Genomic DNA, 18,860 nt, shown 5'->3' with positions numbered 1-18,860 from the left:
TAATTGCACACACATTGGTTATTGATGGCCATGACATGCACACCTGGCTCTTGGATTCAGGTGCTTCTTTTCATGTTACTCCTCATAAGGAGTGGTTTACTTCTTACACAGGTACTCATGGAGTTGTTCACCTTGGGAACAACTATGCATGTCAGATTGCAGGGATTGGCAGTATACAGATAGTATTCCCTGATGGACGGTCATTTATGCTTGATGGTATTCGCCATGTGCCGCAAATCAAGAAAAATCTGATTAGCACTGGCTTGTTGGATGACAGTGGTTACCACACCACATTTGGGGATTCCAAATGGGTGATTACTGATGGCCAGGTTGTAGTGGCTGAGGGTTATAAGAGTGATACCTTGTACCCTCTTTATGTTTCCAGTGTAGGTAATCATGTTGTTGCCATAACCGAGCTGCCAAAGATTTCAATGTGGCATAGCCGGTTGGGACACATGTCCGTTAAAGGAATGCAAGAACTATCACGTTTGGGTTATCTGCCGTCTCTTTCTTTTTCAGATTTGCCTACTTGTGATCATTGCATATTTGGCAAGCATTCTGTGACTCCTCATAAGAGGAGAACTCCCCAGAATAGAGCACCGCTTGATCTAGTGCACACTGATTTGTGTGAGATGCCACAGTTATCACTAGGGGGTGCAAAGTATTTTATTACTTTTATTGATGATGCCACACGCAAAGTGTGGGTCTATTTCTTGAAGCATAAGAGCGATGCCTTAGATGCTTTCAAGAAGTTTGTCGCTCAGGTTGAGAATCGGACAGGTCGCAGGCTGAAATGCCTCAGATCCGATAATGGGGGTGAGTATGTGTCACATGCTTTTGTGCAGTTTTGCGAAGCTAAGGGCATCAAACAGGAACTCACAGCCCCTCATAATGCATCTCAAAATGGTGTAAGTGAGCGGATGAATCGAACTATTCAGGAGAAGGTTCGATGTATGTTGTCTTATGCTGCATTGCCCCATGGCTTTTGGGCAGAAGCCGTGCAAACAGCAGTTCACATTATTAACAGGTCGCCAAACAAGGCTTTGGAGTTGAAAGTGCCAGAGGAAGTGTGGTCTGGCAAGCCACCCTCATATAAGCACTTACGTGTGTTTGGCTGCGAGTGCTTTGCTCATGTACGCAAAGAACTGCGCACCAAACTGGAGCCAAAGTCTCTCAGATGCATCTTCATGGGTTATGGTGACGAAGGTGAAATGGGGTACAGGTTATGGGATCCCGTTAAACGGAAGATTATACGCAGCAATGATATCATCTTTAAAGAGGATAGTGTACACAAGGAACCCGTGCAACCTGTGGAATACAGGAGGGTTATTTATGATGATGATGGACAGCAAAGAATGCCCTTTTATATGCAGTAGTAGGCTGCTGCAGATAACCCTGTTCAAGAGGGTATACAGGCTGGAAATCAGCCAGATAATTTTGCCAATGATGCACCACTGGATATGCCAGCAGATGGGGCTGTAGAACAGCCAGATATGGTGGTACAGCCACCCGTCATGCATGACGAACAGGCTGGACAGCAGCCTAATCCGGAACATTTTGTTAGGAGGAGCACCCGTGTACAACAGCCTCCTGACAGGTTTGTTCCAGGAGCCAACAATGTGGCTGATTTTATCATGCTGACAGATTGTGGTGAGCCTTCCAGCTTCAAGGAAGCTATGGGAAGAATAGAGAAAAGGAAGTGGGAGAAAGTCATGCAGTCAGAAATGGACTCCTTACTTTAAAATGATACATGGGACTTGGTGCAGCTACCTGCAGGCAGAAAAGTTTTGCCATGCAAATGGGTTTACAAAGTCAAAGTGGAATCAAATGCTTTACCGAGGTATAAGGCTAGATTGGTTGCCAAGGGATTTAAGCAGGAGAAGGGCATTGACTTTGATGAGATCTTTTCCCTTGTAGTCAAGATGACTACTTTGAGAGCAGTGTTAGCTCTTGTTGCTCATGAGGACATGGATTTATGTCAGATGGATGTGAAGACTGCTTTTCTTCACGGAGATCTCCATGATGAGATCTATATGAGTCAGCCAGAGGGATATGCTGTTAAAGGGAAAGAGCAGCTTGTGTGTAAGCTCAAAAGGAGCTTGTATGGACTCAAGCAGGCACCAAGAGAATGGTACAAGAAGTCTGATGCCTTCATGCAGTCTCAAGGGTATCATAGGTGTGAGACCGATCATTGCTTGTACACCAAACGGGCAAAGGATGGCAGTTTGATGCTACTCATTCTATATGTGGATGACATGCTGATTGCCAGTAAATCTCAGCATGAGATTAGTGTTTTAAAGAAACAACTGCATAAGTCTTTTGACATGAAAGACTTGGGTGATGCCAACCATATTCTTGGCATGCGGATTACTCGTGACAGGTCTAAGGGACTTTTGTTTCTGTCACAGAAGGAGTACATTGACAAAGTACTGCAGAGGTTTAAAATGGAAGGGGGGAAGTCTATTAGTACCCCGTTGCCTCCACATTTAAAACTCAGCAGTAAGGACAGCCCCAGATCAGATGATGATAAGGCGCTGCAATGGCCAAGGTTCCGTATGCATCTACAGTTGGTTCTTTGATGTATGCCATGGTTGCCACTCGTCCGGATATTGCTTTTGCGATGGGAGTCATCAGCAGGTATATGGCAAATCCAGGCAAGCGGCACTGGGAAGCAGTGAAAGGTGTCTTGAGGTATCTCAAGGGTACCAAAGACTTGTGCATATGCTATGGTAGGCAGGATGCATTGGTGCATGGTTTTACAGATTCAGACTATGCAGGGAATGCAGATAACCGGAAGTCTACTATCGGTTATATTTTCACATTTGCAGGAGGTGCTATATCATGGGTGTCTCGGTTGCAGAAATGCGTTGCACTGTCAACTACTGAAGCTGAATATGTTGCAGCCACTGAGGCTTGCAAGGAAGCAATATGGCTTACTCGGCTGGTGGGAGACTTGGGCATTACAGGAGATATGCCAGTTTTGCATTGTGATAGTCAGAGTGCTATCATGTTGGCAAAGAATCCGGTCTTTCATCAGAAGACCAAGCACATAGATGTGAAATATCATTTCATGAGAGAGGTACTGGAAGACAAGCGAATTGAGCTTGTGAAGGTGCATACTGATGATGATCCTGCAGATTTGCTCACTAAGAGCTTGCCTACAGAGCGGTTTGCACATTGCCGCCACATCATGGGATTAGGATGAGACCACTCTTATTTTATGGTCTTGTATACAGTAACTGTATATTGCTGTAATTTTTATTCTTTTCTCCCCTTTAGGCATATTGGCCTTTAGGTGGGAGGTTGTTGGGGTAAAGGCACATTGCTACCCCTTTATTAAAGATATGACACCTATGACTGTCTTAAGACAGTCATAGGGGGAAAACCTAATCCTAATAAAACCTATGAGTTTGTGGTGTGGCTCATCACTTCACACCCGCATCTTGAGTGTCACTCTCTCTCTCTCACCTTCTCTCTGTTGTTCTTCTCGCTCTGACCTTCCCTTTCAGAGGGCTGGCGGAGCTAGACGGGGGTAGGCTGAGGGCGTGGCTAGGTTGAGGGCTGGCGAGGCTAGGTGGGAGTGGGCGGAGGGCTGGCAACGGTAGGCTGAGAGGCGGCGGGGCTAGGCAGGGGTAGGCTGAGGGGATGCGGAGCTAGGTTGAGGACTGGCGAGGCTAGGCGGGGGTGGGCAGAGGGTTGGCAGGGCTAGGTGGAGGGCTGGCGAGGCTAGGCAGGGGTGGGCGGAGGGCTGGCGAGAGAGAGAAAGAAAGAAAGAAAGAAAGTGTATTATTGTCCACTAAAGGCCAAAATGGGCCCATGGGACATCAAGAACTCTGCATACAAGATAGCACAAAATCAACGTGCCACAAAGAAGAGGCATCGTCAAATATCATCTAAGTGCTATGCAATACAATGCAAGTGAAAGTACATAATGTCAAATCTGAGCCTAAATACAAAGTAAACTAGATGCAAGGAAACCGCCCCTGGGTGCAAAATGGGGGGGTGAGTACAATATGCCAATGCAAAGATACAAGTCCAGGTGTCACGGAGTCTGAGAACCAAAATAATACTGGAAATCCTGTCCATCGACTCTGCCTCCTGCTATGAGAGTACAAATTTGAGCAAAGGTGAGGTGAGCGGCTGGTGGGGCGAGATCTCCATGAGTAAGTCTCCTCCGAAAAGCTGCCATCATCCTGGATCGTCTGGAGATGAAGCGGCGAGTACGTCCCCTATGTAACAAGATCCTGCGGCGTCTACAAACCATCTCATATGTACATCCACAGGGTGGAGGCATGTGTCTTGTGTGAGCTCTGACCTCCTCGTGCTCCTCCTGGTCTCTGTCCTCTGGTATAGCGTGTGCCTGAGCTCTATTAGGCTGGGCTCTATCACGCTCCGGTCTGTGCTGATGGTCTGTGAGGTAGTCTTGTCGAAGCATAGTGGCCTCCCTGACATAAAGAGCTAGGCAATGCTGATCCTCGTAGTCCATCACTCGTGAGAGAGGTCCAAAGCCATCCGTAAAGAGACAGTGGAATCTACCTCTGAGCTCATAATATAGCGGGCATCTGCAAATGAAGTGCTCCTCTGACTCCACCTCTCCCATGGTGCAACAAGGGCAGATCTTGGTCTCTCGGCCTGGTCGCCGTCCATCCTCCATGCGTCGCATCCTACCAGCCTCTATCTCGAGCTGATGCGAAGAGACTCTAAGCTGGCCAAGGGCAATCCTCAGTGAGTGGGACATGTGGATACCTGTATAGCCTGGTGGAATGACAAATCCATCCTCTGAGATCCGAAGGAAGTGGTCACGATATGTGGCCATCTTCGTCGGAAGCTGCGTGGGATAAATCCAAGTGCGATACGTATGAAGCTGCAGCAAGTCTGCTCTTGTGACCTAGCTAAGCTCGTGGCGAGTCAACTCGAGATGAGGGGCATCTATGCTGTATCGGAAGGGAGGCAGTCTATCCATGTCTAGTCCAAGAGATGTGAGCCACCTAGTGAGTCTGAAGTACCAGCAGTATCGGGCCCCAGATCGTGCCAACTCCATAGAAGATGCAAGTGCTAACCATGGCAACCGAGCTCTGCCTGCTGCTGAGTCTCCAAACTCCCTAACCCTGTGCAAATACATGACCGACTGAAACGCTGCATCCAATGCAAGGGGAGTAGCTCCAAACTCTGCTAGCATGATCTCGTGCAGAACTGTAGCCTTGGCCCTAATGAGCCGAGAGAACATGATGATCTGTAACCTCTCTACTCGTCTCCAATCTGCAGCGCCGAGGTCTCCTGCCCAGAAAGGAGCTGCATACATCGCAGCTGGTCTCACCAATGTATCAAAAAGCAAGGATTTCGTATCAGGATGCTGAAAGTAGGACTGAAAACACTGACGCTCAAGATGAGCCAACGAAGCATACCCTTTACTAATCCTATCTCGTGCTGCATATGTCATGGTAAATAAGTGTGCTCTCTAACAAGCTCAATGGGCTGTCCGTCATAAGTGAAGCAAAACTCATCCGTGCTGTAAATACGATCAGAGGTGTTGAAAACCATAACCTTGGTCTTGCCAAGGTTTACGGTCAACCCCCTGTCCTGGCAAAACACCTGTGGATTGCCTCAATATGTGCCTGGAGGCCCTGAGCAGTAGAGGAAATGAGAACCACATCGTCCGCATACAGGAGGATAGGAATGGAGGATCTTGAGAGAGTAGAGCCCACACCGCTTGTCATCTGTATAAACATCTCTAGCTCATCAATATATAATCCAAAGAGAGTAGGAGAGAGCGGGCAACCCTGCTTCACCCCAATCGTGCTGCATACCTCCTCTGAGAGCCCCTCACGTGTCCGAACCCGACCAGTGACCCTCTCATACAAAGCCATGATAGCCCACTGTATCTCTCCACTGAAGCCCATCTGGTGAATCCTCTGAAACAATCTGAATCGCGGAACTGTGTCAAATGCCTTCCTGAAGTCCACGAAGCAACAATAAAGCCGTTGCCTTCGTGACTTCGCCTCCTCTACCAGTGCCCTGAGTGTGAGGATGTGGTCAAGTGTCGAATGATCCCTGCGAAATCCAGCCTGCCCTCTGGCTCTGAGTCCTGTTGTCTCGGCATGGTCATTTATACAGCTTTCCAAAACTGATGCATAGATCTTGGCCATAACGTGGCCAATCATGATGGTCTTGTGATTCGACGGCTAGAGAGAGAGAGAGAGAGAGAGAGAGAGAGAGAGAGAGAGAGATTGTTATAACAATGCTTTACTATGTATGGCTTGCAGGATTTTTTTGGAAAGCCAGCATTTTTAACGGTCTCAGGACAGCTGAATGCAGAAATCTATGCAACAGCACTTTCTGATGTATGCTGGTTTGATTTTTCGTTCCACAATTTGATTGGCCTTGCAGACCGTAGTAAACAAGCGTCAAAAACTATATAGGGTATTCATAATATGGACCATGAAATAGCACCTTTTGCGTGGCTATCAAAAGATTGCTTACAAGTCCAAGTTTGAGGAGAAATAATGGGACGGTGTTTCTTTTAGTATTACTTTCTCCACTGTTTTTGGAAATACCTTCGAATGTCCTTTTTCTTGGGTTAAATGCTTAGGTTGGTGCATGTCAGATGAGATTAGTAGACCTTGTGGTTCCTGTCTGTTGCGAGTACACATTCTTGTTCTTGTGAGGACAGTATAGTGAAATAGATGCTCTGGGCAATCGTTCTTTCAAACAGGTTTATACCTTTGGTCCAACCTTCCGGGCAGAGAACTCAAACACCTCTCGACATCTTGCTGAGTTTTGGGTAAGAACTTTTGAAATATCTATGCTGCCCCATCTGGATTCTCCTTTGTTGTCATTTGGTAAGTTTAGTGAAAGTACATATTTTTCACATCGATGCGTAGCTCCTCATTTTTGTTCTGGAGTTTTGACAGTTCTGTTCTTTATCATGATACTTTACAGGATTTGGGGGTTTTGAATCTTTCATGGATTAAAGCTTATGATATGCTGACTGGTTAGTTGACTGTTACGACTTTTCTGAACATTTTTTGACAGATGATAGAACCAGAGCTTGCTTTTGCAGATTTGAAAGATGACATGGCATGTGCGAGTTCATTTCTACAGTATGTTGTATGTTACTTACCATTGCTCTCTAGTCTGTATAGTAGGCTTCATATTTTCTCAACGGTAATTTCCTCTAGCTTAACCGACTTGTACCTTTACATTAGGTCATGCAAGCTGTGAAAGAAGACATCAGAAAGTAATATTTTAGCAGTGCATGTACCGTATTATGTAATAAATATACTGCACACTTACGGACGTGTGTAATGAATACGTCAATCATGACATCTTGAACCCGTAGAAGCCTGTTTGGTTGTGGATGGTGGCTATAACTTATGTAAGTACATTTGAATTAAGAAATTGGCATTGATTCGTCAAGCTGCTCTCTAACCTCATGCAATGGAAACCTTCTTCCTATTGCACATTGTTTGAAATCCGATATTCATCTTTGTGGTGTAGTTCTGAAAGGATTGTCACAATAGCCTTGTGACGTTTTTATTGTACCCTCTGTGACTGGCTGCAGTTTGATTGGTGCTGAGGAACTTTCTGCAAGCTGTAACAGTCTGTTGTTCCCATTTCTCCCCTAACACATCTCTGAGTAGGCTCTCAAGAAGACCTATTTGGTACTTCTCGAACTGTAAAACGAGGATTTCACCTTCTTCATGAGAATCCAGTTGCCTGAAATTCAGTACTGCCTCCCTCCTTTTTCTTCTGTATTTATAGAGCTTCATGAGAATGTTCTTGTATGTGGGAGCTCTTCATTTTGTAGGGCCATGGTGTGCCATTTCCTTAGGCATTAATGCGCATTCTGAATTCAGTTATAGTGACAAGTTTGGGGGTGCCAAATCTTTCTGTGAAATTTAAAAAAAAAGGACATGTTCGAGTAACTATTTCAAACAAGGAATTGTATATCATCTGTATCTTTGCTTCTGGAGTAACAAGTGACACAGCGGCTGATGTTTCTTAGCAAATTTGGGTTTCAACAGGTACGACATGTACTTGATAATTGCAAAGAGGATATGGAATTTTTCAACACATGGGTGGAAAAGGGAATTATTGCTCGCTTGCATGTACGTGCTCTCTTTCCTGAGTTCTTGAACTTGGTCATGTATCTTCATCCATTCTTTCATAAACATATAAACGAGGGGTGCTGCCAGGGGAGCAGGGTCTAAGAAAATTAAAGATACTTCATTCCAGTCCTTGATAGGCCCAGCTATGAAAGTTGATATATTTTATGGAACGCATGGGACCCTTGTTATATTCCACTCATGTGATTCATTTGATTATGTTGTACTGTAAATGCATTTTATTTGTATTAGTCTTCAGGAGAAATCCTGTAGCAGCTGAATATTTTGCATGTGTGAGATCAATTAAGCTTCTAGGCATTGGCTACATAGGCACCAACTCTAATGCAGAGCAAGTGTTGATACAAGATCAGATCATCTCTAAGGAAGAGAAGGTGGCCCATAGGTAAACTGATTCATAGAAGGCGGCCCCAAAGATGGCAAGACACATGTTTGTGTGCCCTCGTCCAAGAACATTTGTGGTGTTTATGTACGGGGATTTACTCAGCTACATCCCGGGGTTAGCTTGTACATAGCTAGGACTATATCATCAGTAAATGATCCAAGTTCACCACTGAGCTGGAAGTCAGGGCCTCACGAAGGGAAGGGTTACCAAGCGATAAGCTCTCGTACCACCAAGTGACAGTCCAAGGTATCCCCGTGTGAGGTAATCCATAAGGGTTTAAAGAATCAAATTCAGGCTCAATTATAATTGGCCCACTGGACAGTCCACGCCCATGTTTAATCTTTAAGGGTTCAAAGAAGCACATTCAGGCTCAATTATAATTGGCCCACTAAGCAGTCCATGATTTCACATGCATATTCTCGTATATCAGCAGCTGTTATAGTTGTGGGGCAGATTTTGTAGGTTCTTTCCTCTTTGGGGATCTTGGGTCTTGCCCACCTACCTCTCGCTACCTCGAGATCATGTGAACTAGCTATGATTTTGCAGATTAGATACCTTTTAAATATCGATATGTCTTCTCCGAGGTATTTCTGCATTCCATACCTGTCCATTGAGTTAATTTCCTGTTTGTGGAACTGCAATTTTGTCCTCAGTTTTGACATAGTTTCTTTAGCATTTTCTGTGTCACTATCTCCTTGATTTCACATGCATCTTCAGGTATATCAGAGAAAGAAAGAAAGAAAGTCATATTAACGTCTGCGGGAGGCCTCATGGGCCTATGGGACAAAATGCAAAATGTCAAAATGAATTACAACATCTGGATAAAACCAGAGAGTCGAGGAGTGCACATGGCATCTCAGCTCGAGGTTATTATAGCACACATCTAAATTCTAGTCCTATCATAAATTGGCCTTCATTACATCAGTTTAAGACTGAGAGTCTATATGTTTAGATTTGAAATCTCTAATTAATCCCAATCCATCTTTGTAGACTGTCCACTTTCCAGCTTTGCGTGCATCCTTCACTTTAGTAAGTTCGATATTCTTTTGTTTGAGCTGAGTTGGAGTGAGCTCCTCAGATATCCATACCCGTACCTTCAGCTTGTTTGTCTGGCAGAGAATGTTCACTCTTCCTGCCCTCTCATTGGAATAAACTTGTAGCTGTTTTCCCTTTTTATTGATACAACTAATATCATTTGCATCCCATTCAACTTGTGATATTTCGTTCTTTAGGCATGTGGGTCTCTCTCCTCTTCATTGTATCCTTCATCATCATCAAAACTGCCAAGGCAATCTTCTGCTAGCCCTCCAATGCATAGTATTTTCTTATTATGTACTCTAGTTTCCTGCTCTTTGACCTCCATGCATAGGTCAGCTTTATTGGCTTTACTGCTGACATTTGCAGTCATCTCCTGCTTGATGGAACTTATCTGACTAGTGATCATTTCCTTTATTGTAGATACCAACCGAGGTGCTGGTGGATAGGAAGTGCATTCGTTCAACATTTCTTGAATAATTTCCCGCTGTCCTTTCCCTTCCATATCATTGCTTTTCCTCTCCCAAGCTGCAATTCTAATCTTCAACTCACATATTTCCTGCTGCAAATAGTAAATGTGCTCTTGTGGGTCTATCATGCATGATGCTTACCATTTTCCTTGCTGTACATATGTCTTTGCAAATGTAGAGGGCGTCTTTGAGAAGATGTACGGAGGAGGCGATAAAGCTGCGATATCAGAGTAGGAGGGCTTGCTTGGGGTTGAAGCAAAGGTGTTCGTCGTGGGGAAATCCATGCTGCTGGCCTGTGTTAACTGAGAAGCCCCTTTGCTGGTATTAACCCCCAAGATGAGCCAGGGGTTCATCCTAGGCTGGGTTGACCTCGGGCTTGGAGCTGTTACCTGTTGTGCGCCCAAACTGGGCCTTCTCCTGGGCGGCTAGGGTTTGTACTGGTGGCGGTTGATGTAGCTGGTGTATGATGTAGGCAAGTACCTACGGAGGTGTGTAGGGATGTACGGAGGTACGACACAAGTACGGAGCAGTACGGAGGAGGTACGCATGTACATATGTACAACGTACGGGAGAAAGAAAGAAAGTTTATTAATGTCCACTGGAGACCTAAAAAGATCCATGGGACAAAAGGGACCTGCTTATACATCAGTACAGAGAGGGCCATAGGCAACCTCCCTAGGAGTATCATCAGATTCCTCCAAAAAAACAAAACCATTAAACATAAAAGGAATTAAGTACTAGGCTATGGAGTGGCCATTACATCAGTTTAAGACTGAGGGTCTTTAGATTTTGTCTTAAATTCTCTAATCACTGCAAGACCATCACGATATACTACCCATTTTCCTGCTTCCCTGGCTGCCCGAACCTTAGCAAGCTCGGTAGCTTTGTTCTTCAGTTGGGTTCTTGTAAGCTCCTCAGCAATCCATATCTTTGTCCCCTTCAGCTTATAGGATTGTTGTAGAATCCTCTTCCTGAGTGTCTTCGAGTTGAAGGTGATGACGTGTCCATTCCTAGGCGATAAATAAACTGGGGAAGACTCCTCTTCATCATCATTCTTGTCATCAGTTGGGCTTGCTGACCAATCAATGGCCGGGACTGCTGCCTTGATTCTGTTGATTGCCTCCTCGAAAGTGTCATCCTCGTGCTGCCAATCGGGTATTCCCCCTATTCGAATCTTCATAGCATTCTCTTTCCGAAGGTGATGTTCTTGGATCTCTGTTTGGATATCAACCTTGGGTTCAGCTGTCACTTTCACCTGGATAAGCTCTCTAACCGTGGAAATCAGCTGTGATGTTGGGGGCTCAGCTTTACATGTTTGTACGGTCGTTGCAATAATCTCCTGCTTCCCTGGGCCTTCCAAAGCTGCAATACGAGCTAGGACTTGGGTGAGTTGGGACCTCAGGTCTCGCACTTCTTGCTGGAGATGGTAAATTTGCTCTTGCGGCTTGGTCGGCGTCGGGGGAGGTTGAATCTTATACCTAGAGTACGTCCTGTCGAAGGGAGCAGGGGTTGTGGCTACCATGGCGGAGTAAAGCTTGGGGGGATGAGGGGAGGATGGGCTGGCCATATCGACTATCCCCCTTTTGGCTGGACTAACCCCTTGGCTGGGCCTGGGGTACAGCCTAGCCAAGAGTGGGGAGAGGAAGTGGGGAAGTGAAGAGTGGCAGGATGGGCAACGACGAGCTGAGCGACGAGGGGAGCGACGGGGGGAGCGACGGAGGTTGAGCGACGGGGGGAGCGACGAGGGACTTACGGGGGGAGCGATGAGGGACGGACGGGGGGAGCGACGGACGAGGGGAGCGACGGACGACGGACGAGAGGGAGGGGGCTGAGCGATGGACGAGGGGAGGGGGCTGAGCGATGGACGAGAGAGGAGGGGGCTAAGCGACGGACGAGAGAGGAGGGGGCTGAGCGACGGGGAGGGGGCTGAGACGAGGGGGAGGTACACATGGGGAGGTACGCACGGGAGAGAGGTACACACGACGCAGGTATGGAGGTACGCGAGAGAGAGAGAGAGAGAGAGAGAGAGAGAGAGAGAGAGAGAGAGAGAGAGAGAGAGAGTTGTTAATATATCTACTACAGGTGTCGACCGCAAGAACTACTGGTGAAACTAGGGACTATAGGTTAGAATCTCCATGTGTTGAAGAGTAGTCCTTGTCATATCCTATCATGTGTTCTATATCATGTTTTAGGCATGAGTGACTTAAGCTCTGCATTGGCCTGTTTAGGATCCCATATGGAGTCTATGTGTCCCTTGAACAAGTATGAATTTGCTGTTGGCTTCCTTTGCTCCTCTCTGTAGGATGTGCTGTGGCCTGATGTTGAGATGTTGCATTGATGGTGCCTTAGATGGGACGGGTGCTTGCTTGGCCTATGTCCAGTCTCTTGCTGACTAGGTGTGCCTGAAAATCAATGTCTCAATCCCAATGCCTCCCATCCACTTTTTCTCTTGTGACGAAGAATTTGATGATCTCTTGCTATTTGGGGCCGTATCCCACGACGAGTCTCATGAGTCTAGACCCTAGTGGGGTAATCGCATGTACGAAGAGCGGGGGACACATTTGGTTTAAGTAGTCAATGACCTTGCTCATATATGTGTATCTATTGGAGACAAGGTAGTTGTATCTCCCTCGGATCTCATAATACCTGTCATAATACCTGGAACTAGCATTAGGACATGCTCCTGGGTCTCCATCTGTATGTATCACCAAGTGTGCAAAGCCTTAGGTCTTTGTGGTCTTGTGTGGCATGACCTTCCTAGATTTCAAATCTATGATATGTGTCTTGAGTTGGCCCATGTTGATCCGTAAGAGATGGATCTATAGGTACCTTGGTGCTTGAATGAAGCTATCCTTGCTTAGGTGGAGGAAACGCTCCCTGTAGAAGTCCATCTTGGTCCCATGTTTCCGCGCAGGTGGTATCCATGTCCTATGGATGTATACTTGCCACAGGTCATCCTAGATAATTAGGTGAGTCTCCTACTGTGTCATACCTTGGAAAGGGACATATAGTGAGTGGGTAAATTTCAATAGACATGTCCTACACTTGGATGAGACTCATGCATACTACCGGCATTGCTCATCTCCCTCTGTAGCAAGCTGCATAGACAACGAGAGGGCCCTCCATGGTAGTCTCTAATGGCCTGCATTTGTTCAATCAAAGTGCTTGACCCGTTCCAAATAGGTGATGATTTAGAATGAGGCATCTGTGTGGAGGGCCGCAAACTTCACCAAAATTTGCAAAGGCCAAGGGAGCTTGAGAAGTAAAGCAAAAGATTGTATTTCCTGGAGGATGGTCCTTGACTAAGAGAAAGTGGGTGGTAGAAAGGGAGGTGTGTCAAGATTGCAGCTGTTATAAATTTGGTACTTGTTCCATCGTGCTACTTACGATTTCAGCACATTTTGGTGCAACACCGATGTTGTCATGATCATGCTTTTGCACATGTTTTAAAGAAATTAATGCATGTAAGTGTTCTCCACAACTTTGTCTTGGACATGTTTATACTTGGCTTCTTGGTTGTGCAGAATGTTGCGGAGAAGGACTTCATGCATATTACATACTCGGATGCTGTGAACCTATTACTAAAAGCAAATACCAGTTTTGATTACCCGGTATGCTCCTTGTGCTTCATTAGAATTCAATGAAACCAGTGACAATTCTTTTGCTGCCAGAAATGTCAAATCATGTTCTGCTTGATCTAGTTTTCCTTAATTATTGAATTGGCCCTAAATAAGGTTTCCTTGAAGAACTCTCAATTTATAGTCTTTGGACTTAATATGGGAGCAATGTGGAATCCAATACTCCTTGGAGTGTTGATTGATGTCATCTCTTGTAGCACTGAAGTTTGATTTTAAGACTCAATAAATTGTTGCTTCTATAAAGAGAACGTGAAATAACTTTTCTGATTAGCCTTCTTCTTAAGTGCTAGCCTTCATCATGACTTAGCTTGCCCTTCATGGCTTGAGTTTTGACAAAAATTAGTATGATGACCTTGATAAACAAATGCTTATGTTTGCATGGTGGGCAAAATATGTGCGGATGTATAAAGTTGAATAGAATGGTCGCACTTATTGTTGGGCATTCATGATGGCGGTATGGATGCATGTAGCTTAATGGTTTTTAACATTGTGGGGGACTTTGTGAAAGCTACACCATCCATTGTTCCTTTATAGAACACAATGCGCATATAGAATGTGTTTGTGTGTGTCTCTACTCTTTTAAGATATATTTAAATACGGAATGGCTAGATAAAATGATTTCAGTAATGTTGAGCTATCCAAACATTGGATCGTTGCAACTAGCTGGATTGGTGTCTCTAGAATATTATTTTGTATGCCTAATCATCCTAATGTATTTGTAACTGTGGGGGCATGTTACAAATTGAATTTGCTTTTCAACAACTGTAGGCTAATGTTGTGGATCTACTTGAACAACAAGAGATTTAAAGTAGTGAGATGGCTCTAACAGCACTTATTCCAGCCTCTAATGCATTTTTACTATAGGTTCTTAGGAGGGACTTCAAATGGGCAAATTTGGTATTAATTCTTTCATTAGAGAAGCATAGTCATGCAGTTCAATCCTCACAGTTAGCTTGGCTACATTAAGATTAGATCCAATGGTGCATTTTCTAATCATTGTCAACCTGATCCATTTAGAGAGAGAGAGAGAGAGAGAGAGAGAGAGAGAGAGAAAGAAAGAAAGTTTATTAAAAGTCTTCGAAAGACCGAAGGGTCTATGAGACTAAAAGAAACTTGATATCATGAGCTGAAAGGGTGGAACCTCTAGTTGGGCATCATCACTAACAACATAATCATATCATATCAGATCTAATACATGAGTGAAATTTGAGCTCGTGGTTAGGTTGGGAGCTGTGATGTGACATCACTATGATGAGAGAGAGAGAGAGAGAGAGAGAGAGAGAGATTGAGAGAGAGAGGTGTTAATGTCCGTGGGAGGCCTCGTTGGCCTATGGGACAAAGTGCACAAATAGAAAACTCATACAAGGCTCAATGGGTTGGAGCAAAGGGTGCTCTAGGGCCCTTCATGAGTACCAATCTATGCTGATCTAATGAGCTCTAGAGCTCAAACAAAATCGAAAAAAATACCGACTGAAGCAAACTGAGAGCTGGAACTCAGAAGCTGAAGCTTCGCACTGTGGTGGCTCTTCGGTGAGCTGTGAACATATCTCGGATCTGCGTCTGTCGAATTGTCTCACGTTGCGGTAGGGGGCACGGTCTCCTCGATCTCTGAACCTATACTGAGCTATGTCCAGAGTGACCCCTCGTATCTGTCGGTCTCCCTTGAGGAATGCTGTGATAGGCCGGACCTCAATATAGTGTGCTTTGGTCTCTGGCTCACACGTGGTTTCTATGTCCCTCTCTCGGTAGCACCGTGTCGGCTCTCTCTGCTAACCCTAGCTGCTCTCATATCAGCTACTACTCTGCTGTGTCCTAGAGCTTACCCAAGTGCATGGAAGTTTGTGACGCATCGCTATGCTCGGTCAGCCTCTGTCTCATGTGGCTTGGTTGCCTCATGCTGCTCTTTGATCTGTTGTAGTAGTGTCTCCCTGTGTCGGCGCATCTCCATCAGATAGAGCCCAATGCAGACGTGATCTGGAACTGGATCAGTCATGAGAGTGGACCGAAGTCGTTCCCCTTAGAGAGAGAGAGAGAGAGAGAGAGAGAGAGAGAGAGAGAGAGAGAGATGTATTAACGTCCACAGGAGGCCTCGTAGGCCTATGTGCGACAAAGAACACAGAAAAGTGAACTCATACAAGCCTCAGTGGGCTGAAGCAAAGGGCACACTAGGACCCTTGCTGAGTACTAATCTATGCTAACAAAATCATAATCATGAATAGAAATAGTCAACTGCAACTGCATAGTGGACTAGATCAATCTATCCAGTATCAGGTACATATTGAAAGACAAGTCAGTCTCGGCGTTGGGACTTAGAAATAGAATCAGAAACTGAAGCTTGGTACAGTGATGGCTCTCTGGTGGGCTGCGAAGATGTCTCATATCTGTGTCTATCGAGTTGTCTCGCGCTACGTTGGGGGACGTGGTCTCCTTGCTCTCTGAACTCTCTGAGCTATGCCCAGAGTGACCCCTCGTCTCCGTCGGTCCCCCCTGAGGAAGGCTGTGATAGGTCAGACCTCAATAGAGTGTACGCTGAGGACTCTCTGTCGCGCATGTGGTCTTTGCGTCCCTCTCTCGGTGGTACCATGTCGGCTGCTGATCCAGACTACTCTCATGTCGGCTAGCTCCTCCTCCACTCCAGTGTGTCCTAGGGCTGACTCAAATATATAGAAGTCTGTGACGCGTCGCTGTGCCCGGTCATCCTCTATGTCGTCCTGAGGTGGTCTGTCATCTCTTGCCGCTCTCTTATCTGTCGCAGTAGTGTCTCCCTGTGCCGACGCATCTCCATCAGATAAAGCCCAATACAGACCCCCGGATCTCGTAGTAGGCTGGGAAAAAATAAAGAAAATGCTCCTCTGTCTCAACCGCCCCCAGCATACATAGTGTGCAGACCTACTGCTCTCTGGGTATACCAGTTGCTCTCCTAGCCTTGATGCTCAACTAATGGGATGAAAACCGCTTTTGACCAATGGCAATCCTCAGTGCATGGGAGACTCGTCTGTCCTTGAGATACTAGGGTCTGATGATGAATCCCTCCTTTGATACTCTCAAGAAGTGGTCACAGTAGAACTGGGTCTTGATGGGGAGCTCTTGGTCCTTCCCCCAAGTTTGGGATGTATGAAGTTGGAGGAGGTCTATTCGTATGATATTGTTGATCTCATCGTGGGATCGACTCAGGAGGTGCATCCATGCTGTACTGAAAGGGGGGAAGCATGTCCATCTGGATACTGTGCCTGGCAAGCCATATAGATATGCGTGAATACCATGTGTGTGCCCCGCTCTCTGCTAGCCGTTTGGATGACTCTAGGGCCAACCTCGGAAGTCTACAGTGGGATAAGTCCCAGTCTCTGTGGATGAAAGTCACTGTCTGAAAGATGGCATCAACCTGCGACTAGAATACGCGCGGGAACCCAGAAGATGCGCTGATGCACAGGTATCCAGAAGACGCATGGATGCGTAGGAACCACGAGCAGAAGGCACACAAATTGGAGGCGTAGAAACAAAGAAGTTTTGCAACCGCAGAGACGGAGAACCGCGAGTAGAAGACATGCAGATTGGAGGCACAGAAGCAGAGAACCGCACATAGAAGATGCCGTAGAACTGCACATAGTCGTAGGAGTAACGGATGTTGACGGATGTTATGCCACTAGTCGTGGAGACTTCAAATCCCAGCAGCCACACCGATTCTATTAATTGGAGAGGCTAGACGCTAGGCATGGCGACGCTCGAGGGCCATGGGGAAGAGGGAACGTGAGGAGAGAAGCGTTAACATGGGTGGGGAAAAGGGATTAATAGGGATGGGAATGAAGAGGGAGACCATGGAAAAAAGAGGAAGGGAGAGGGGGAAGAGGAGCATGTACATGATGGGAGGTGGAATGTAGGAATGGAGACATCAAGGGAAGAGAAGAGAGTCATGCTTTATTTGAAAGGAAGGATGGGGGAAATCAAGGTACTAGCATGGTGGCTTTACAAGAATGAGCGTGTCACATCAAGGAATAGTCTCCTCCTTTTATAGCCAAGAGAGGGGGTCTCTCCCAATAAATGCATCCTCCCACATGCATGGTGTGTGTGGAGGAATCTCCCATGGGGGCTAGGTGGGTATGCACTCTCAATTGCGTGCGACAACCCTTTGCCTCATTTTTTCACATAAATCAAACCCCATATTCCAAGTCAAAGATGCTCCCTTGGTCTCTTCTCAATTTTATAATACGTTCAAACATCTAGGAGAACAAGCACCAGGAATCTTGCCACCTCATCCTACTTTCTCCATTATTTAACTTGCATTCTTGGACTATCTACACCTCCCCCACATAGGCCTATCCTACATGGAGGGAATAATCCAATATAATATCCATCTCCACCTATTTTATATTACTTCTCCCATGGTCCTTAGGCCATGTCTCACTAAATGCAGGCATGGGACCGCCTAGGTGGAGGGGTGGCACATGGAGGAACCATGCCATCTTAACATTTTATAATATTTCTACCATGGATTATGTATAACACACCTTATGGGTCCTCGTACGTGGAAGGGTGGCACATGGTCATGCCCTGTCACCTCAACCCTGGACCCTATGCACACCATATTTTATTATACTATTGCCACACATATAAGCACACACACATATTTATGCCCTTTACCTTGGTCAAATTTATCCATAACACTAGCAGCCCAATGCAGGACCACACACTTCCCAAACAATCACCAAGTGTCCACTGACTCACTGGAATACCCAAACAATGGGTGAAAGCATAAGAAGCGTGCCCACAATCTGCGAGAAACTTACACTCAAACTGAAATCAGTACCCGTGCATCTCTTTGCTTGCAATGGCTCTCCGAACTAGCTTTCAACTAAGAATAATCTGAAGAAAAGGATCATGCATTCTGAATTAACCCAAAGGCAACCAACCTAGCTCATTCACAAGCAAATACAAGAGCGCAAGGGCTGTACACAACCCCACCAAGGAATAACACAAGCCCATTGTGGCCAACTATGTGCACACGCTAGGAGAAGCCGTCAGACCAGTCCTTGTCGTCAACCTGTGAGCATACGTGTTCAGCTCAAGCTCCAACGTAGTGGCCTTGATTAGCCTGCGAGCTCATGTGCTCATCTCGAGTCCCAAAACACCAACTAGCAGCAGCCATGAGCAGTTCGTACATAGTCCGTACGGTGGCCTTCTGTACACTGGCCGCACACAAGCTGTTCCGTAC

At 45.9% G+C, this 18,860-nt stretch overlaps 1 protein-coding gene across 1 annotated transcript in view; it reads left to right on the top strand.

Annotated features, from left to right (window-relative positions):
* The window catches only part of NS1 (Class II aminoacyl-tRNA and biotin synthetases superfamily protein), a 92,083-nt gene that overhangs the window by 31,884 nt on the left and 41,339 nt on the right, over positions 1-18,860 (top strand). Inside the window, exons 7-11 of the mRNA XM_087385693.1 lie at positions 6,264-6,341; positions 6,713-6,781; positions 7,033-7,107; positions 8,025-8,108; positions 13,538-13,624. Coding sequence (XP_087241819.1) covers positions 6,264-6,341; positions 6,713-6,781; positions 7,033-7,107; positions 8,025-8,108; positions 13,538-13,624 — 393 coding nt within the window. The remainder of the gene's footprint in view (positions 1-6,263; positions 6,342-6,712; positions 6,782-7,032; positions 7,108-8,024; positions 8,109-13,537; positions 13,625-18,860) is intronic.

Source organism: Dipteris shenzhenensis, chromosome 15 (genome assembly GCF_047967505.1).
Source record: "Dipteris shenzhenensis isolate YYH24624 ecotype China chromosome 15, Dip_SZ_1.0, whole genome shotgun sequence".
Lineage (NCBI taxonomy): Eukaryota > Viridiplantae > Streptophyta > Polypodiopsida > Gleicheniales > Dipteridaceae > Dipteris > Dipteris shenzhenensis.
The sequence above is the reverse complement of the archived record's forward strand: the minus strand, read 5'-3'. Positions and strand labels throughout refer to the sequence as shown.